Below are 22767 nucleotides of genomic sequence, written 5' to 3'. Positions count from 1 at the left end.
CAATGCGAACATGATCAAACAACTGTATTGACCATGTAGGCATGGTTGAACTACAGATAACACGAGCCATGTACCTCCTTCCTGGTGGAATGACTGGAACTGATTGGCTGTCAGGCCCCCCTGTTTAATAGGTGCTGCTCATGCATGGTTGTTTACATCTTTGGGTGGCTATAGTGACATCTCTGAACAGTCAAAGGGACTGTGTCTGTGATACAATATCCACAGTCAACATCTATTTTCAGGAATTCTGGGAACCGGGGTGATGCAAAACTTTTTTTGATGTAAGTTACGTGTATTGGTACCCATGTAGTGAAAAATGTATTTGCAATGATACTAAAGTAGTTATGTAACCTTTTAAAGTTCCAACATTATTATGTGAAGGAAAGTTGCTACTCGCCATATTGCGGAGATGCTGAGTTGCAGGTAGGCACAACAAAAAGACTTTCACACTTAAAGCTTTGGGCCAATGGCTTTCGTCAACAATGTACATACATACGCACTGTGCACATGTGTGTCTATTGTTGATGAAGACCACTGACTGAAAGCTTTAAGTGTGAAAGTCTTTTTGTTGTGCCTTTCTGCGACTCAGGATCTCCGCTATATGGTAGCAACTTTCCTTCTCATAATATTGTTACATTCCATCCTGGAGTTTCCATTGTTTGACTTTTAAAGTTCTGTGTTTCTTATCTGAAATGGTCCATAAAATTGCTTCTTTGAGGGAACAGGTATGCAGCTGGCATATACATGGGGTAGAATTTGACATAAACATGCTAAAGAACATTGTCAGTAACTGATTTGTGTATGAAATGTAAGTACATTGTTTGCATGTACAGGTATAGAGTTTACCGTTAACACAAAAAGAAACATTTTCAAAAAGTGGTATATGTGCAACGGAAATGTTATTGAAAAGAGGCATATATTTATGAAAATTCTGATTTATATTTTTGAGGACAGGTTGAGTTTTTCAAGGTTTTGCGTTGTCTTGCTCTCAAACTGCAAAAATTTCTAAAAATATGTTTCATGTTTGCTGGGCATTTCAAAAGGAGTTCCATATGCTGGTGGTCAAAGTTGTATTAATCCTTCCTGAAAATGTAAGGGGTGGGGGGAGGGCGGCTCCTTTTTGTAATGGATATACACCAACTGTCAGGCAGTGCCTCCCCAGCTGGTACACTGTTCTTCTTCTTCTTCTTCTTCTTCTTCTTCTACTACTACTGCTGCTGCTGCTGCTATCCTGTCTAGTCGATCATTAAATGCAAGCGATTGTCTTCTACTGTTCTTATGCAAATATTTGTATCAATTTAGTTTGTTGAGTTAATAAGCATTTATAAAGAGTGTGTTGTCTTAAGGCCTCAAGTAGTATTTGGAGAAAAGATGGGATGGATCATTGCACATTTCTGGAAAAAGTTTATTCGGTTTTTGAAAAATGATAATGACTGTAATTTTGAGTAAAGATACTAAATTTGTAAGCACAGCAAATAATTGTTATAAAACTTTGGAGGTAAAATTAAAAAGGAAAAATGTAGTTGAAGTTGCAGTTACTTAAATAGTAATGAAGACCTATAATATTTCTCCTGGAGAGGTGCTGTTTCTGCTCTACATGTGTGTGTGAGATGTCAGTACAGGAAGTGTTTCATGCTGGCAAATCACCATTACTGTAGTCAATTTTCACAACAACAGGGACAATACTGCAAAGTTTTATGTAGATGATGTGGGGGGAGGCTAAGGAAAGACTGGATGAAGTTGGCTCTTTTATTTTAGACGACATAAACAGTGAGTTCCCAAGTTCTGCCACGTACCTACATGTATTTTATGATGTATGTCCCAATCAGAAAATAAATAATACTGTTGCTAGATTTCTCCAAACCCTTATTATTAGTGGAAAATTACAAAGAGCACATCCTTATTTTTCTATATGTGGACATTCTTTCATGCCATGTGATTGTGATTTTGGGGTTATAAAGAGGAAGATTCACACACCGGCGACAATGTATTCAGAATTAATAATAGCTTTGAACGAGAACAACCAATTTTCTGTTAAAACAGTACAGACAGCAGACAACTTTGATTTTTATAATTGGTGGCTAAAATACTTTTAAAAAATCAGTCCTTTCAATGAAGCCTATGGGAAGAAGAGCGAAAAGAGATGAAAAAGTGAATTTATGGAGCTTTAATGTGTAGATGATCATGTCAGAGGAATTAATTTCATTAATGGACTGGTTGCTTATAATTATAACCGTTGCTTTCTACAACCAACTGTCCATTGTTGCCACGTGTTCCTGATTATCCACAGAGCTATGTGTAAGTAAATGAAAAGAAACTGACAAATTGCAGCCATACATACCAACAGAATATCATGCATTTCTAATGAATATTAGCTACACTCTCCCCAACAGCTAGTGACAATTTCTGTTGCTTAAGTTCCATTCACAAATATGTTATTTTTTATTTTCTCATTCTCTACTGAATTTATGACAGTGTAGCTTTATGGTAACAGAAATATAACAAGATATTTCTTTTTATTTCAAACATGTTATGTGTTGAAATTTCTGAGTCAGACACAATTGCAGTTTTTTCTGTTACTAAGAACCCCCTCACATATACAATAAACGGGCCCTATAATCTGTTATCAGTTTAAAACTTTTATGTTGTAAGAAATAAAGTTTCTAAATTCATTAAAAAACTGCACATCTCCATCACTTTTAAAAATTCTGTAGGCTTTTGTATTTGCCTCATACTATCGAATAAAATATAAAAATATTTGAATTCAATCAGCAGCAGATAAAACAAAAGCAAAAAATCAATAGGTCACCTAACTAGATTATTTCTTACTAATTTTTTTTCCTTTTCCTGAGTAATGTGACTGAGTGGATAAGTGCTGTTTCAGAAATAAATTATTCAGTTTATTGGGTAATTGCATTTGTGAATTTAACAGTGGAGTGTCATTATTTTAAAGTAATTTGATGGTTAATGAAGACAATGAAGGAGGTTAATTATTAATGATAATTCTGAGGTTTATAAGGAATTGTGATAATTTTGAAGATAATGGAGTAACTTTATGAATATGATGACAGGGTGACTATGATTATATTGCTGGTAATGAGGAATATGACATTAATGAATAACGAGAAAAGATGTCAGGTTATGGTTAAGGAATGTGTTAGAAACCCAATTTTTGCTGTAGTTAATTTTTTTAGTATGAATGCACTCCATTGGTTTACATGTAGTAAAATGAAACTGAGGAAAGTAAATTGTCAGTGACACAACAGAAATATATTTATTTATATAAAGTTGGGGGCACTCTAGTGAAAAATAATTGATGTTTTGGCACACATACAGTACTAATTTTTAAGAATATGAAATGGAGTAAGGAATATTTAACAAATGGCTCTGAGTACTATGGGACTTAACATCTGAGGTTATCAGTCCCCTAGATGTTAGAACTACTTAAACCTAAGGACATCACATACCTCTATGCCCGTGGCAGGATTCGAACATGCGACCATAGCGGTCGCGTTGTTCCAGACTGGAGCACCTAGAACCGCTCGGCCACACCAGTCGGTGAATATTTAACATCTACTGAAGTTTTGTGTATTGCTTTTAGGTAATTTTCAGAAAATGTGTGCTCTTACCTCCCCTTTTCTTATGGCAGAAGTTTTATTAATAATTTTTCTGCATTAGCAATGCTGCATAGAAACGTGTTTTGATGGCAAGTCTGGAATAGCTGATTTTAATGAAAAAATAGATATGATAAAAGAAAGTACAAAAAAGCTACAAAATTTGAAGAATGGTGTATTATAATCCTTTGATGAAGCAATGTCTTCCAAATGGCACTTCTATCCACTCAAATGCAATAAGGTTCTTTTACTATGTTTCTTTTTAATTTCAGGTTGTTGTGTGATACCTCTTTGATGTGTATTTTATTGACATATTGTAAAGATATTTAGAAAGGTTATCCCTGTGCAGTGATACGTGAAATTGTTAGAGGAGGGGGAAGCGTTATTGAAAATTGTGTAGTCCAGTGGTCGTCAAACTGTGGCCCGAGGGCCACATGCAGCTCATATCACTTATTAATGCGGTCCATGGTTCTAAGTCGTATTTTATAATAATATGCATCTATCAACTAACAGGTGAATTCAGAAACGTCAACTAATGCTAAGAGTTTTGTATGAATGCAGTTTTCTCATTCAGTAACAAACAAAAATACTCTGAGATATGTTATTATCTTAAGATGTGCTTAATTTTAATTGATGTTGGTAAATATGATTGTGAGCTAACTAAAGTTGGTCGCTCACCTCCGGGGCAGAGGGGTAAACAGCAAGGCCACTGAAGGATTAGAGGGAGTGAGAGGGGAAATGTTTCATTGTCTCCTAGTACTGTCTAACAGGCGTGCACGACTCTTGATGATCAATTTCTGTGGTTTAAATTTTAACATGCAAATAACACGGAACCGTCAGTGCGCATTACAGAGACAGTTACCTTTGAATGCAGTACTTATTTCTAGCAAGGGATATGATATTACATTAAGGTTGTTGTAATACACAATGAGTGGAAGGAAAATATCATTCGAAACATTTAGTTAACATTTCTGATCATGCCTAATATTGCACAATACACTTACACATAAGTGCAAATACTATTATTAATCAGTTAATAATCTGCTCACACAGGCAACACAACATTTCGTCAAGCAATCGCAGTGTCACAGTTTTGGGGTCACCAAGGGTGGCAGCAATCTGAAACATCACAGTTGACACGAAGTGTCACAAGTGGTGCCAACGTTTGACACTCATTACTTGAGGACCACAGTCAATGTATGACACCCTTCTATAATTACTCTGTTGGGGGCTCATAATACAATGATTTATGTGGGCTGCAATTAATAGTAAGATTGGTATATATGTGGCACGAGGTGCTGCCCACAAATCAGTATTGATTCTTGAGCAAAAAATTTTGACGACTACTGGTGTAGTCTTTTATGAACTGAAGATCCAAAGAAACAATTACACCTGCCTAATATCGTGTAGGGCTCCTGCGAGCACATAGAAGTGCCACAACACAACGGGGCGTGGATTTGACTAATGTCTGAAGTAGTGCTGATGGGAACCGACACCGTGAATCATGCAGAGCTGTCCATGAATCCAGAAGAGTACAAGGGGATGGGGATCTCTTCTGAACAGCACATTGCAAGGTATACCAGATATGCTCAATAGTGTTCATGTTTGGGGACTTTGATGGCCAACGGAAACATTTAAACTCAGAAGAGTGTTCCTGGACAGGGTGTCTACGGGGACAAGGAAAAAAAATTCCCGGATTATTCCCGGATTTCTCCCGGATATTCCGTTTAAAAAATATGCTTTTTCCCGGGCGAAAATACACTTTTCTGTGCTAAGTGACGGTAGGTTTTCCGTAGATTTTCCCTCGGAACTGTAAAACTTATCAATCCTTTGAATGGTTAACGTTTTATACAATCGCGCAGAACTTCCCGGAAAAAAAAGAAAAGGCGGGGCAGAGAAGTTTTGGAAAGACCTTTGATTTGCAGCAACATATACACTGCATATTTTCGTATTACGAAAGTATAAATTCGATGATGATGATGATGATGATGTTTGGTTTGTGGGGCGCTCAACTGCGTGGTTGTCAGCGCCCGTACAATTACCCAATCTTTGCTCAGTCCACTTTCGCCACTTTCCTGGATGATGATGAAATGATGAGGACAACACAAACACCCAGTCATCTCGAGGCAGGTGAAAATCCCTGACCCCGCCGGGAATCGAACCCGGGACCCCGTGCTCGGGAAGCGAGAACGCTACCGCGAGACCACGAGCGGCGGACTATAAATTCGAATTGCACCAAACACAGCGCGTTAGTTTCCGGAGCGTTGAAACCGAGGCTGCGATGTCCTTTTGTAAGCGAGTCATATCTCAAGCCATGAGATCTCGCCAGCCGATGACAGCAGCTATTCAGACCATAGGACACGTGTTATAGTCAGCCAATAGCAAGATCACTGGTTACATAGCGCGAACACGCAAGAGGAAAAGTTAACGGTTTACATTAATATACACAGTACCGTATATCTACAATAAAAGCTAAGGTTTCACATATAATTTTGGTCTCTAAGATTAACATGCTACAACAGAAGCTAAGTTTTCACATGTAATATTGATTTTTTTTTTTTGCGTGTGTTACATTTTAAGATACATCACACAAATGTGCCAGTCAATTTAAAATTCTGACATAAATGTCTCGGCTCGAAATTCTTGTAAGTGGCTGGTCCTCAAACTGTTCAGTTACGAACGCTCTGTGATTTAGATATCCATCCCACTTTCTCACACATAACATAATTCAGAAATTTACTTTGAAAGTAACGTTTTTCTAACCACTGTTCGCAATACTATCTAGAGACCGTTAGAAATAGGTTCGATTTACCAGTTGCCAGAGAGCGCCAGAAAAACAGGCATTATTGTGCGTGTGCAACTGTATTGGTGTAGGAAGCCCGCATGTTTGTGTGTTAAGTACTAACAGAGCTTACATTACACCATAAAAGAAACAGGTCATCAGAGGGTACTCCAAAGAGCATCGGAATTTCGTAAACTATACTAAAATGCATAATTCGGCTTGAGTGCAAATTGGCTTTTTCCAGATTCACAATGAAGTAGGTCCCATCTGATATTAAGCTTTTCAGTGTGATTTTTGGGATGTAAATTTTCTTGGAGTACCAGTACTCTGCGATCTCATTTTTGGTTCTTTATTATGGCATAATGCCGTGTATGGCAGAAGATGATAACGTGCACTTGAAATTCAGCGAACAGTTGGAACTAGTCAATACTGTAGAATGAAACACTTCGTTTCAAATAAAATGACTGCCTCAGCGGAAAGATTAATAAAGCCAAATTTCTTTAGTAAACTTGCAAAATTAACTTCACTGTTCTGCAAGGCGATTAATGTTTGACTGCTACAAACTTGGAAATAAAATAAAATCAGAAAACTGAAATTAATAATATGTTTTTGCCCTCCGTAATTATGTGAATGTATTTTAATTCACCTCATATCCGTTTTGTTTTCATTTGATGTGGGAGCTGTACACGAAGAGAAGCAGCGAAATCACTTAACGTAAACACGGGTCACGTGGAGGTTAACCCCCTCCCCACTACAACTGTGCAAGAGTGAATCTGGGAGCTAGGGTGCGGGAGAAAATTTTTTCTCGTTTGTATCTGGCTGCTTGCTGCTACTACCGACACAGCTAACAGCCAAACTTCAAGTAGCGGGAAGCGGGAGAAGGTACTGCTTAGACGCGAGTTAAATGCGCATGCGCAACAGACCGCTGGCGATTGGTCAAACGAACCTTATGTGAACAGTTGTGACGTCATGCTCATAGCAAGCAGTTTATTGTTACGAAGAATTACAGTCTGCGCCCTACGGCCTTTGACATATTTTTGCTATTTGCAGACGCTTGTGCGTGCACGGTGTTTTGTTGTTGTAAATTGCACATTTCCTTTGCCACTAAAGTTTAATTTTTCCCCCTCTCCTTTATATTTTCTTGCTGCAGTATCATTCTCCAGTAGCAGGATACAATAACATTCTTTGCTAGAGAATCAATTCTGCAGTCAAAATTACAAAAATTTAACTGAAAACGAAAACAATGAAAAATTCCCGGAATTCCGAAAAATTCCCGGGTTTTTCCCGGTTTTCTCCCGGATGAAAAAATTCCCGGGTTTTTCCCGGATTTCCCGGTTGTCCCGGGTCGTAGACACCCTGCTGGAGCCACTCTGTGGCAATTCTGGATGTGTGGGATGTTGCACTGTCCTGCTGGAATTTCCCATGTCCATCAGGATGCATAATCAATATGAATAGACAAAGGTGATCAGACAGGATGCTTACATACATGTCACCTGATGGAGTCTCATCTAGACGCATCAGGGGTTCCATATCACTACAACTGCACACGCCCCACACCATTACAGAGCCTCCACCAGCTTGAATAGTTTCCTGTTGACATACACGGTCCATGTATTCATGATGGTGTCTCATACTTGTCCACATCCAACCACTCGATACTATTTGAAATGAGATTCGGCCAACGAGGCAACATGTTTCCAGTCATCAACAGTCCAGTGTTGGTGTTGACGGGTCCAGGCGAGGTGTAAAGCTGTGTCACGCAGTCATGATCATACTCTTTAGCCCATTTACTGAAATGGTGCCTCTTCTTAGTTGTTTCTGTCAGTGATATTTCTGCAGTGCAGTGCAGTGCTGCCACTCCTGCAGTTCTAATAAAACAAATTTACCTACAGTCTTTCTTCTGTAGCCAGTGTCTCTTGTACTGAAAATTTCGAACTTTCTAACACTTTACACTAAGTCACTTCACAAAAGAAAGCAATATGCACTGCCCAGGGATAAACAGGACATTAATGCAAAAACATTTCACATTTTTTCACCTGGAGGCAGAATGTGGAACTATTAACTTTCAGCATACTCCACCACAAGTGCACCAAATAATGAACATATCTGCAATGTTTCATTGTCCAACGATGTATACAGCCCACACCGCAACACCGTCAGTGTAATTTTAACTACCTGGTACACGCAAAAGTTTCAACTGTATCACTGTTTACTTACTGTATCTACAAAAAATAATTTACTTGTGATGAAATTAAGCCAGTAGTACTCAATTCTGATCAGTTTATACAAGGATTGTACTACAAATCCACAATATGCTAAACCAAACATAAACATATACGGGGAACATTCTTTGCAGGAATAACAACACATAGAAGAGTGACATAATGATAGAACTTAATGAAAAGTCACTGGAATGATGTTACACTCACACATCATGGGGTAATTGTGAAGTAATTAACAAAAATAGTGTATTGTTATCAATGTATATTTCATGAAATTTCAATGCAAAACCCAAATTATTTCCACATGGTAATCATATCAGACATGTTGTCATTATTTGTAAAGCTAAGATTTGCCATTTTTTGAAAGCATACAAATTTCAATTGTAAGTTAAACTAAGTATAGTTTAAAAAATATGTGGAATGATCTTTTAATTGCTACAAATTACATAAGGACTAATGACGATAGCTGTGGAAGTCAGTCAGTATTGCCTCGTTTAGAAAAATATTGTGTTAGTCCAGATTTTTTTGGTGTATGTCTTTGTAGGAATAAACTAGAGAAAGATGTTAACTACATCATCTGAATAATTAGTGCACCACAAAACTGTATTAATATGCAGAATTTGGTTATCAGGCATGCTTCACGAAGGATGTATGAAATTTTAATGAAAAGTTACATCACGTATTCAACAGGAAACAAATATGGAAGTTAAATATTCAAGATTTACTTAATCCATTGCTGTCAGTGTTTCTTCTGTGACGCCACTACTTTCATAAAATAAAGAACTGCTTCAGACACAAATCGTGATTTTATTTCAATGCACAATGCATTTTGAGTCCTTGGTGCTTATCGTCAGGTGCTTTGACAGTTTATATCTTTTGTCAAATATAGGTTGATTCTGGTCATGATAAGACTACACTGGTACATTACAAAGTGGCAGATTGTGAATATAAGTTTACAAAATTAAAGCAAACCAAAAAATAACTTATTTTTTCCAGTAGTGGATACCTGGTTTTGAAGTACAATGTGAGAAGGCATGTTAATGTACATATATACTCTTTCCATTTTACAGCACATCTGTAGAATGGGAAGTGTTTATATGTCTACTCATACTGCACTCCAAAACCAGGTATCCGCTAGTGGAAACAATAAGTTATTTTTTTATTTGTCTTATTAGTTTTGTAAACTTATATTTCAATATGCCACTGTAAGACACCAATGTAATCTTACTATTACCACAATTAATCTAATTACAGAAAAAATTGTTGTTGACTGTCCAAATCCTGAAGATGAGCTCTGAGGGCAAAAGGCATTGCGCATTGAATAAAATCACAATTTGTTACTAATTCAAGATTTATCCCAGAAGCAGCAAAATGTCAAAGGATTTTTGCAAAACTTTCCAAATTTCACTTCAGGGATAAAATCTGCTCAATGGGAAAATGTTGGATAAAGAACACTGAACTAAAAGGTGACTTTTTATGTTTTCATAATAATTCATTATATCAATGACCACTTAAATTATGCAAAATATTCACATCACCAGTTCTGGCAAACAGCTGTCGTCTTCAGATGTGATAAAATCCACTACAATGCTTCATACAGATATATAACAAAAACAACTAGGCACTTAGAACATTACAAAGTCAATATTTGTTAAATATCTGTGTGATGCTTTGTAGTGGGTTTTGTCACATGTGAAGATGATAGCTGTTTGCTGAAACCAGTAATGTAAATATTTTATACTTATTTAAGCAATAGTTCACATAATAAATTATTATACAAAACATTTACAATAATCCCATACTTTCTGCTGTCTCAATTTTCAAAAAGCTTTTTTAAGTTCCTTGTAATACACTGAAACAGTCTTTCATTGTCAGGATACAAATGTTTCGCCTTGCTTTTGTACCAAGCCTAAGAAAATGGACCATTTCAGCATATTGTCTCAAAATTCCTCTCTGAAATCATTTTACTATTGCCACCAATAGTCATGACTTGCTACCCATAAGTTCCCAACCTTTTTTTTTTTTTAGGAAAATAACCACCAACTTTACCTGTCTGCATTTCCATTATCGAGACTACATAATTGTGCATTAATCTCAAAGGTGTATGGACTATCTGCCACTGAATTATTCTTTTCAGTGTAAAAAATGGGTTGGAAGTATCAATTAACTAGATTCCAGTTCTTTCCATAGGAACAGTATAACCAACTACAAGATGAACATACAGGATGGTTGTGTTTGTGGGTTTTGGAAATTGTACAGAAAGTGGGTATGTGGGGTGAGGAAGGAGATGGAGTTGGGAGAGAGGTTCTGGGACGAGTCTAGGTCTTTGGGTAAGAATTGGAGGCTATGTTGGAATTGTTTTAAGATTGTGGATGGCTGTTTTTTGCTCTGCTAAGAGGATTACAAATTTAGAAAGGGATCTGAGAAAGGAAGGTGGGGCTACATTTGGAGATAATGAAATCCTGGAGGGTGGGGGGAAGAGAGGCATGGTTATGGTTGGATGAAATTATGGACTGGGAGAGGCAAGGTTCAACATTACCTTTCAGTCAGTTTTCGTCACATGGCCTCGTGGCAAAAACGTGGTTTTACCTTAGAAATCAGACGAAGGAAAGTACATTTTACACCAGTTTAGCGTGACTGAATTTGAGTAAGTTTGCAGGTGATTCTTCGTTAAGGGCTGAAACTTCTGTTGGGTTGAGATTCTTGGTAGACAAATTGACAATAGTGTTAATTCCATTTCCATTGCCTAATCCCTCAAGTCGTTATCCAAAGACTTTTTTTATACAACTCATGTTTTCCTAAATCTGTTTCCAATGTTTATTTCAACTCTTTCGTTTTACTATTGACCTTTCAGGTTTCTCTTGTGTTCTACCATGATCCCCCTGCTGTAACTGACGTTACTTTTCTCTTATTACATTAACATACGATTCGTTATGGGCCCTTGCTCCATTTACCTTATGTCAATTCACAAATGCAATTCTATGCCTAGCTGAAACCCAGTCCACATGTTGTTGTTGTGGTCTTCAGTCCAGAGAATGGTTTGATGCAGCTCTCCATGCTACTCTATCTTGTGCAAGCTTCTTCATCTCCCAGTACCTACTGCAACCTATATCCTTCTGAATCTGTTTAGTGTATTCATCTCTTTGTCTCCCTCTACGATCTTTCCTCTCCACGCTGCCCTCCAATACCAAATTGGTGATCCCTTGATGCCTCATAATATGTCCTACCAACCAATCCCTTCTTCTAGTCAAGTTGTGCCACAAATTTCTTTTCTCCTCAATTCTGCTCAATACCTCCTCATTAGTTATGTGATCTACCCATCTAATCTTCAGCATTTTCCTGTAGCACCACATTTCGAAAGCTTCTATTCTCTTCTTGTCTAAACTCAGTCCCACATATTGTTCCTGAAATTCTGCCAAATCTATGAAATCCCCTTGCCCCTCGCAATGGGATCACGATACAAATACCCTCCTCTGGATGCCATCCTCCTTTCTCAATTATCCCCATTTCCTCAGACCCTGTAAATCTATACCTCTCACAAACCTATTGGTACAAAAATAAATTTCAATGCCACAGGTATATCTGCTCCCTATGTACATCAATATAAATCTCATCAACTATTAACACTAACTCTACTTTGACAGCTGCCACCACTTCCATGGGGGGTGCAAATGAAGAGCAATCCCTTGTCCACTATGTTGACAGACAGGCAGGTACTGTCCTCCAAACCTATTCCACAAACAGATCTTTTGTGCCACACCCACACATGCTAATTCTCAAACTTCCCTCCCCCCCACCCCCACATTAACACAATGTCATCTTGGACTGGAATAATTTGACCAACATCCTCTGCATGGTCTTCTACTACTACTCAGTGCACTTTGAAATGAGGAATAGCCTCTCCAGAATCCTCCTAGCTTCTCATGAAGTTAGAATTCTGCCACTTACACAATCTATGAAATATCCTAATCCACCTTTATACCATTCTCACTCCCAAACTTTTGCCAGATGTTTCTTATCCCTGGGGAACACCCAGGTGCAAGATTCTCTATGCTCCCAGCCAGCATATCCATTTCCATTCCGTTTATAGGGATATCATAACCCATCAGAGACAGAGCCACATGTGAAAACATCCCTGTCATATACCAAAACTACTGGGCTTGACCACCAACAATAGGTCCACCCAAATAAATGGCCACAGCCAAACGGTGGCGAAGAGAAAACTGACCAATACTGGCAGAACATAGAGCTCAACATGACATGCCCAACTTTATTTTAGTGGCTGCTTCACAACCCATGCCATCTGTATCCTTCCCCTTCTTAGCAGAGTTTCAGAATAATATAAGGGGAATTTTTCTTACAACATATTCTTTAATTTATAGTCTCCTGACTTCGATCTGTACTAGCCCCTGTCCCACACTCATCACCATCCCAGTCCTCATGCCTCCCACTTTACTCCCTTAACCTAAGCCCAATGTATTTCTCTATTATTTACCTCATACTCCATTTCAGTTTTTGCACTTCACTCACGTCCTCCTCTCACTCAACTGTACCACATCATCATATTCCACACGAATTTTTCCCAGTGCCACATTCCTATCTGTGTCCATTGCTGTCTCTCCCTTATAGCTGTCAGCCTCCCATTCTTGTTTTTCTCATCCCATCTACCTGGCACCTATCCCCATCAATAAGTCTCTAGTGCCACAACATAGCCAGTTGGGATTATGCAGCCATCTGAGTGTTTTTTTAATTAGCTCCAAAGGACATTGTATGAAAGCTTAAAGCTTAGAATGATTTAAACCTCATTACATTCTTGTTCACAGTTCAAAACTTTAGCTATATAGTAAGTAGTTAGCTTCACTCATTCCAATATTTGTATTCTAGCCCAAACTTACCTCTATTGTGCCAAACAGTAATGATGATGATAAACTGTCCCATGCAAAGAATGCATAACAGGTAGATAACCAAACCCAAACTCACAACACAAAACTTAAATGCTAAATCAAATGTTTAAAACACACAAAAGACTGGTACTACTACTAGCTGCGATGAAAAATACATACTGTCAAAAAAAGTTCAAGGAATGGAAATGGAAGCAAACATTTAAGAATTCCATTATCACATACATGATTAAGCAAGAGCTTTCCTAAATTTTCAGACAAATATCAAGACATTTCCCTCACAAACACCACTGACAATTTCTTCCTTAAGTTTGTCAAAACTGACGTACTGTTACATTTTTTAATATATTCTCTATATTAATGTAATCAAATTATACTTGTCATTGTAACATACTCCTTTAAGACACTACCCTATACATAAGCTGGGAAGAAGAGACTTGCTGATGTTATTTTAATGGCATATCTAGTAACGATAATAATTTATTGTTGAAATAATGTGAGAAATAGATAAACTCATCCCTTTTATTTCCATCAATCACAACACTAGAAAAATTTGAGTAATCTTGTCAAATTCTACAAACTGTTTATGCATTAAAGAATGAACAGACCAATAAGAGACATTACCTTTGCTTTTGGCATTTTAACTTTATGAAATAAAGGCAAAGATATACTGGAAAAACCCTATCAGGTAAAAATATCAGATGTTACAATACCTAATGAAATCCTCATGGTAATAGACAGAAAATTTCTCAATGAAACACAAATTCTGAAGAAGACTGATACAAAGTAATCTGTTTAGTACTTTTTCTAAATTTTTCACTTCCAATGAAACACTCGATATAACAAAGGGCTTACGTGCTTGTAGTGTACTGACCTGAAAGAGGGCTACATATTTGTTCTAAAAGCACATTTCACATGTGCTGTTCACATGACAAGAATAGTACATTTTTTTAGGCAGGTAAATATAAATTGTATTATTGACTCACTGCTTTAATGCCGCATACAACTGTCGTGTTACCAATTTTTACAACTGAGGACCCATCTGCTGTGCTGATTGAACCTACATTAATGCTTGCTGGGCGAAACTTCATCAACGTCCGGCCATCCGGTCTAATTTCATGAGCCTTGAAAATATATATGAAAGTCATGATAGTGACATTTAATCAGAAATAAAATCTATTATGAAAAGAAATGTAAACACACCCAGTATATGTTGTCTTATGCCTCTTAATATTTAGAGAAGTAAAAATTCAACTAAAATACCTATTGTTAGCTTATATCTTCACTGATTTCCATAGTGACACAGATGATAGTTGGCACAGACATTTGGAGAAAAGCAAAGTATCACAGAGATTAAAAACCACACACACACACACACACACACACACACACACACACACAGAGCATCAGGTTTGAACAGAATCAGTTGTTTTCATTAGTAAACAGGATTTGTCATCTGGCAAAAAATAAAGAAAATTTAAGGGAGATAGGATTATTCAAAGATAAGCAAAAGAAACCTAGAGGTCACGTATTGCAAGAGACGCAGCATTGCAGGACAAAGAGCAAATCAATAATGACATCTCCATAGTAGTTTTCAAAAATATCAGCTGTTGTTAACAGTTCATTATTGATTACATTCTCATTGTGCACTGCTGTCCCCCCCCCCCCCCCCCCCCCCCCCCACATCACTGTCTCCACTTCATCTTTGAATATTCCTGTTTTCTCCAGCATTTTGTTACTCTTTTGCCACAAGAAGGAAACAGCACTAACAAAAACATATTTTTAGCTTTTTGTATTTATGGGCTGTCACTTTGAAATAGAGGCTTTTTGACCTTAATGTAGTAGTGAACTGATGAAGTAAAATATTTTCTAGTAACTTATTTATGTGATTGAGTCTGACAACAAGCCAATGACAGGGAAGTGTAATATGGTACTCTGGATCATAAAAACATAACATTCACAAGCACTATAAACAAAAACAAAACATTTAAAAAAATCAAATAATTTAGCAGGACACTTCCAACATCATATGAAACTAAGAGCAATTTAAATCTTGCAAATATGATGTCTGAAAAGCACATGCAATGCAATTCATTTATCTCCCTTTTAGTACCTTAATGGCCTAGTCCATGTTCTTGAAGTACAAAATGTGTTTCTTGTATAAAGTAAATCTCTTCACCATTTCTGGTTACTGAACACAGCACAATTCCTACAACAGTGACTATCATTACACCCATATCTCCCATAATCTCAACTGCAGTCAGATAATACTAAAAATTTTATGCAAGATTTGAAACGAAGGTAACATCTGCATACCAAGTTTCCACAACTCACTGACACTGAACTTTAAACTGTACTTATATAACTAAGCATTTTCTACAAATTGAAAATGGTTCTCTTACAAAATAATTTTGCAATAATTAGGGAAAATTACTGGAGGTGATAACAATATGAAAGGAATATTGGTAACATTTCGTTTGTTTCAAAGCATACTTGTATAAACTAGCTAGCATATAGTATGAAAGCGTATTACTTAACCTTAAAGCTAAAAGTTTATCATGAATAGGTGAAAACTGTTTGAGACAAGAGTACTTTTAATATAAAAGGTCACTTGTACAGTCTCTTAAAATCTTCTCAGGCAGTATTTTGCGAGTATGTACTATGTATTATTATTATTATTATTATTATTATTATTATTATTATTATTATTATTAGATGTTCACAGCAAACGAGGAGTCCTGGTTAAACATGGGAGTTCCATCTCTAACAAAATATAATAATGATTTCTGCAATGTCAATAGTTGTAACAGTGTGATTATTTGATGACCAAGATGGAATCTTACTAGCCCAGAAATGTCAACATTGACAAAAACATTGAAAAGAATAATTTCTTAAAAGTTAGAGTGCAGTCCTTTTTCCACTGGGGCTCAATGTAGCCTGAATGCTGCTGCTGTTTGCAGGAAAAATGATCATAGCAAATACGCAGTCATGTTCATTTACGGCAAAAAAAGTTACTAACCAGACTTAAAAGCTGGAACTGTATACCATCTCTGTATGGACAAAAAGTACCAACAAACCAGTCATACACAACTGCATTAAAATTGGACCTTTTGTTTGGGAGCTACGATACCACAGACAGACACATGCGCTAAATTTAACACCAGTCAGCCTGTGTCTGAGGTTAAAAATGGAAAACTTGAGACGACTAACAGATTTTTTTTGTAGTTGCCAAACTCCTGGTGTTGAAAGTTGAAGATTCAGAAATTTGTTACAGCCTTACTACAATCATTCCAGTTCTATAAGTTAAGAAAAGTACTTCCATTTACTCCAAGCTTAAAAAATATTATTTATTAACATTATTTTTGTAAGAATGAAATAGTATTGTTGTATTTACTTATCTAGAGAGAGAGAGAGAGAGAGAGAGAGAGAGAGAGAGAGAGAGAGAGAGAGAGAATCAATGCAAATCTTGCAACTCCCCAACTGTGGTATTGGAAAACAAAGATGTCAGTGAAATCTTCCCAGGGAGCTTATCTCACAGCATTCCAGTCTAAGGTAAAATATTAGAGAATCAGCACTACTACAGGGCTAGGAATGAAAATTACTTGCCAATGCAGTCAATGAGGAAGAAGTAGTACAAGCATAAATGAATAAATGGTTTAATAAAAACTTTCCCGAGTAGTATGAAGACATCTAATATATTTATCTGGTTTAGTTGCATCTTTCAAGTACTGCTATTCATATAAGTTACACCAAGGTTTATTCAAATTTCTATACTGCAATTATGTATCACAGGCAGAGAAACTTTCAACACCTGACTAACTGTTGTTTACTATCTACATAAATGACCTTTTGGATAGGGTGGATAGCAATGTGCGGCTGTTTGCTGATGATGCTGTGGTGTACGGGAAGGGGTCGTCGTCAAGTGACTGTAGAAGGATACAAGATGACTTGGACACGATTTGTGATTGGTATAAAAAAATGGCATCTAACTATAAATATAGATAAATGTAAATTAATGCAGATGAATAGGAAAATGAATCACGTAATGTTTGAATACTCCATTAGTAGTGTAGTGCTTGACACAGTCACGTCGATTAAATATTTGGGAATAACATTGCAGAGCGATATGAAGTGGGACAAGCATATAATGGCAGTTGTGGGGAAGGCAGATGAATTTTGGGATGTGGTTCATTTGGAAAGGAGACCGCTTATAAAACACTAATACGACCTATTCTTGAGTACTGCTCGAGCGTTTGGGATCCCGATCAGGTCGGATTGAGGGAGGACATAGAAGCAATTCAGAGGCGGGTTGCTAGATTTGTTACTGGTAGGTTTGATCATCACGCAAGTGTTACGGAAATGGTTCAGGAACTCTGGTGGAAGTCTCTAGAGGAAAGGAGGCGTTCTTTTCATGAATCGCTACTGAGGAAATTTAAAGAACCAACATTTGAGGCTGACTGCAGTACAATTTTACTGCCGCCAACTTACATTTCGCGGAAAGACCACAAAGATAAGATAAGAGAGATTAGGGCTCGTACAGAGGCATATAGGCAGTCATTTTTCCCTTGTTCTGTTTGGGATTGGAACACGGAGAGAAGATGCTTGTTGTGGTCCGAGGTACCCTCCACCACACACCGTATGGTGGATTGCGAAGTATGTATATAGATGTAGATGTAACTGTAAATTAAAAATCAATTTAAATTTCAGTTAAAGATTGCAGCAAATAAAATGACAAACCCAGATGTTTCATATTCTCTCTCGTTGTAATATGTTCCCTTTGCTTTATAGTTATTTGTCTGCAACTTGAATGACATTTGCTATTAGTTCCTCACTGCACACAGCATTACATTCTCATTTCAATTATGTTGTCTGCAGCTGACTTTTGTTATTAATGGAGGAAGAGAAGTGTTAGTTTGACATTACACTTACATGGAAGAATACGAAGTTAGATGGGGAAAAGTAAGAGAAGAAAATAGCTCTGATCTTGAGGAAGGAACCACAACAATCAAGTATCTGAACCCTACTATGATTGAGTTTGTTATCAAGAAGGATGAGAAATATATGAATTCAATTAAACCTGTGTTTGCCTCCTACTTTCTCTCCAATTCCTCTCATTTTATCTTTGTCTAACTTAGGCCTCACAAAAGCTTGGTCCCTCTGAACTTTAGGTCTGAGTGAATTACTACTCCTTCCCACCCTTCTCCAATCTATCATTTTCTCCTACCTGAGAAAGTAACTAATAGTTCCAAAAGCTAGAAAGTTATTTCAGCTTTTAGGTTTACCAGCAGCACTTGAAATTTTGTCTCCTGAACAGTGTTTGTTACTTATAACAAGCAGTTTCTACGAGTAACACTGAGGCAAAGGATGCAACAAAATTTGTTGAAGTTTAGTATATCTGTAAAATCAAATATGGGCAAAAAAGTGGGGATTTTGGGATAACTGGAGAGAAGGGAGGAGAAAAAGGAGCTTTTGAAATGTACTTGCAAACATTCTGTCATTTAATTAGAAAATATCTTAAGACTGGATCTTCTCTCTGTACATCAAGAATAGTTAGTGTGATCTGATCACTGGCTAATGTCAGATACTTTAATCAGATATGTTAGCCATTATGTGTAGGTTAAGTGGGTATATCCCATATAACTGTAAATTTCAACAAGATGAAATGAAAAGAGAAAGAGAAAGAGAAAAAGAAAGAGAAAGAGAGAGAGAGAGAGAGTGTGTTCAATATAGTGTCCACAACTAATTACTATCAGGAGCATACAAATAGACAATGGCAAGTGAAACCAAACAATTCGAAACATGCAAAAAGAAAAAGTGATGAACTACTTCACATGATTATTTGAAGGTAATGACTATAATATTTTGAAATAGCAACTGTTGCACATTTCAAAAAAGTAACAAGAGTCTATGACATATAAAATAAGGTGACGTGTGGTTCAAAATGAATACACTGAAAGGTATACTTTTAAATATTTTATTTATAAAAGTTCATACCCCAGAAGCCACAAAAATCTATCAAAAAGTCTATCAAACCTCAGTGTCTCTCAATCATAAAAGGCATGAAAGACATCTTTTCTAAAACAAAAAAGGGCAGTTAATTGACAAATTAATCAATGTGACCCCTCATACAATAAAAAGTGTATTGCTCAAATGAAATACATATTTAATACATTACAATGTAACAATTTAACAAAACTATTATTAATGTTCCATGATCCCCTCTACCATATGTACATAATTCTTCAGGCACAGAATCATGGCTCCTAAACTCAGTTTATGTTCAGAAAAGGTATCTCTTACACTGCTTAGCACCACACTTACATGGTGTTTTGTAAGATGTTAGATCTGTGGAATCATCTGCATTTGGCAACAGAAGACGTGATCGTGGAGAAGACACCACTCTGTTAGCTGTACTGTTTGCATCGTCCTGGATGCTCAAATTATTATGCATGTAGTCAAATGTCAACTCATCTCCAACGTTTATATCATTTTTTGCAAATAAAGCTAACTTGGGGAGATTTGGGTCCAAACAGTTTACCCATACAGCATAAACAGCCACATTTGGGTCACATGAATGATTAATAAAATGTGAGACATTCCCATATGCAGCTGCATCAACAGTATATGGACAAGCATCAACATTGAAATCTAAATCAAACAAGTATGTCCTGCCCTCTGCATCATATATTTTGCCTCTTTTTTCAGCCTCTTTAGTTTCTATTACTTCCCCAACATATTCACAAATAAAGGAACCTTTCCTTATACGCTGTAATGTTTTTACACCCCAGCCACAGCCTGTTGAGGTTCGAAAAATACTCAAGTCTATTTTTCGCCCTTTCTGAACAACACGATTAGGACAATCTTGGGTGCACTTACATCGCTTATTGCATTCATATATGGGTATCCCAACATCTGCAACCAATAAATGTTTATGTGAATAAGCAAAAATGCTTCCAGACTGCTGACCACAACATTCTTTTGAATGTCTATCACACTTAGGACCACATGTGCAACCAATTGGTGGGTCATCTGGAATAACAACACCTTTACCAGGTATGTAATCATTAATATATGTAAAATTTGAAGGAGGTCCTTCTAGATCAACGTCATTCTCAACAAATATTTTAGCCTTTTCCGTAGCTTTATCATTAAGCTCTTCCTCCCATGTTTTCAGTGCATCAAGCTGAACCATTCGGTAAATGTCATATGTACGAACAAGAATGTCATTTTTTACTTTTAAAATATTTTTCTCTCCCTTTTTTTCTTTTGATGGCCTGAACACCATCTTCATCTTATGAACAACTTCCTCCTCACTACAAACTGTGTAAGGTATACCACTGACTTTCACATATAACTTCATCAATTTCTCAAGTTCGTACTTTGTTATAGTAACAAGTTTTTCTTGCAAATCTTTAGCTTCTTGAGTTGAAAATAAATTCCCTGAGCGAATTCTCTCCCTTAAAAACTGAATATAAGTTTTAATAACAGATTCACAAGTTTTTAAGTGCTCTTCTGGTTCCCATGTGTTATAACAATGACTCCAACCTTTCCATTTGACATAATAATAACGTTTATTTTTGCTCGTACAATGGTCAATTACTTTTTCCACTTCATATTTCTTTTTCAGTACACCTGAAGCGTCAACTTCTAAATTAACAACTTTTTTCTTTTTCTTTGAATAATTTCTACGAGACCTTATCTGATCCTTGTCTACTGAATTGACAGTGTTGTTAACAGAAGAGTTTCTTTGTGATTTTCTCTTTCTGGATGACCCTAAAAGTACCTGAGCAGTTTCCTGCACATGGTCAACTTCATCATGTGAACCCAGTTCAGCTTTAAAAGACTTTCGTATGTTTGGCTTTTTAGGAGTAACATTATTTATTGCACTCTGAGTTTTTCTAGGTGAGGCAATATCACCATGGTCTTTAGTAAGTACTGTTTCATTGTCAGGCGGAAAATCAGAAAACACATCCCACCTTGTAATCAATTTATCATCTGAACCAGTTGTCAAAGAAAACTGAGGTATATCATGGTGTGCTAAAAGAGCACTATGAGTGAAGCAATTCAACAAATGTTCTTTCTTAAAGCTATACACTGCACCTTGTTTTTGACACATATCTTCCATTATGTCTATCTCTTGAGGCACTAGAGTCATGTTTTCATGTACGCAACTTAAAGAATGACACCGTTTCCTAACCACAGACTTCTTCCAGGATCTGGATGACACACATTCATTCTTGCCCAAGGTGAATGAAGTATCTCCATTAGAGTTTTTTAGGGGTGGAGTTCGCTTGTTTTCATTCTTAACACTTTCTTGACAGCTTGGTAAGGTGCACGTGACATCAGCTACTGCAGCATCGGTGAAAGGAAACTTTCTTGTTGATAACTCTTGCAACGTACCACATTTTGTAGCCTTTATACCAACTCCCAGGGATGGAGAAGCATCAAATGTGGAAGATGCAGCTCCACAAAAAGAAAATGCAGGAGATAGGCTTCGTTGCCTGCTCCTTTTTCTTCTGTGATACATAATTAGATTTTTAGTTCAATGAGTTGTAAATACATAGCTGAATCCCCTGAAAAAATCAAAAATTTAATAAGCACTACACTCCTCTGCTTCATATTCATTCCTTAGCAGATGGCTAAAAATTATAAGAAAATTGAGTGTTGAATTGAACTGCTACAAGGATTAAAAACTGCATGCATAAGTGAATATACAAAAGTTCAAATTACAGAAGAAATACAAATAAATATACACACAACTGTCACACGCCATTTACATACATAACTTTCTGAAATGTCTAAGTGGAAAAATTTAAGCTCTATATATCAAATAGTACAGCTACTGCATGGGTAGCAAGTCATTATAAAACTTCATCTCTAGCACACAAAGCACAAAAAATACAGTTAGCAGAAAAAAAAGAATATAATGACTATTCTCACAAAAAATTGAAATAATGAGAGAATGGTACTAAACTACCAAAAGGCTGCTGAATATCTCAAATGACTAGAGAAATCAAAGTCACCTTACTGGCGAGACAGACGGAGGATGTGTTGGAAGGAAAGAAGAGTGATTAGAGTTTAATGTGCTGCTGCTGATGAGGCCATTAGAGACTGAGCACATGCTCAGATTAAGGAAGGTAATTAGCCACATCTTTGCAAAGGAACCATCCTGGCATTTGGCTACAGTAATTTAAGGGAAACTATGGAAAATGTAAATCTGGATGGTGATGTAAACCACCATCATAACA

General features: G+C 36.8%; 1 protein-coding gene across 5 annotated transcripts in view; it reads right to left on the bottom strand.

The window, feature by feature from the left end:
* The window catches only part of LOC126094727 (exosome complex component RRP43-like), a 117836-nt gene that overhangs the window by 70535 nt on the left and 24534 nt on the right, over positions 1–22767 (bottom strand). For 2 of the 5 annotated variants that reach the window (XM_049909272.1, XM_049909271.1), the window contains exon 3: positions 19480–22092. The exons of 1 other annotated variant lie outside the window; for it this stretch is intronic. In XM_049909272.1, coding sequence (XP_049765229.1) covers positions 19800–22046 — 2247 coding nt within the window. In that variant the 5' untranslated portion in view covers positions 22047–22092 and the 3' untranslated portion in view covers positions 19480–19799. Of the gene's footprint in view, positions 1–14505; positions 14644–16538; positions 16666–19479; positions 22093–22767 lie in introns of those variants that run through there. 2 more of the 5 variants (XM_049909274.1, XM_049909273.1) reach the window with 2 other exon arrangements.

Source organism: Schistocerca cancellata, chromosome 8 (assembly GCF_023864275.1).
Source record: "Schistocerca cancellata isolate TAMUIC-IGC-003103 chromosome 8, iqSchCanc2.1, whole genome shotgun sequence".
NCBI lineage: Eukaryota > Metazoa > Arthropoda > Insecta > Orthoptera > Acrididae > Schistocerca > Schistocerca cancellata.
This window is presented reverse-complemented; position numbering and strand designations above follow the sequence as displayed.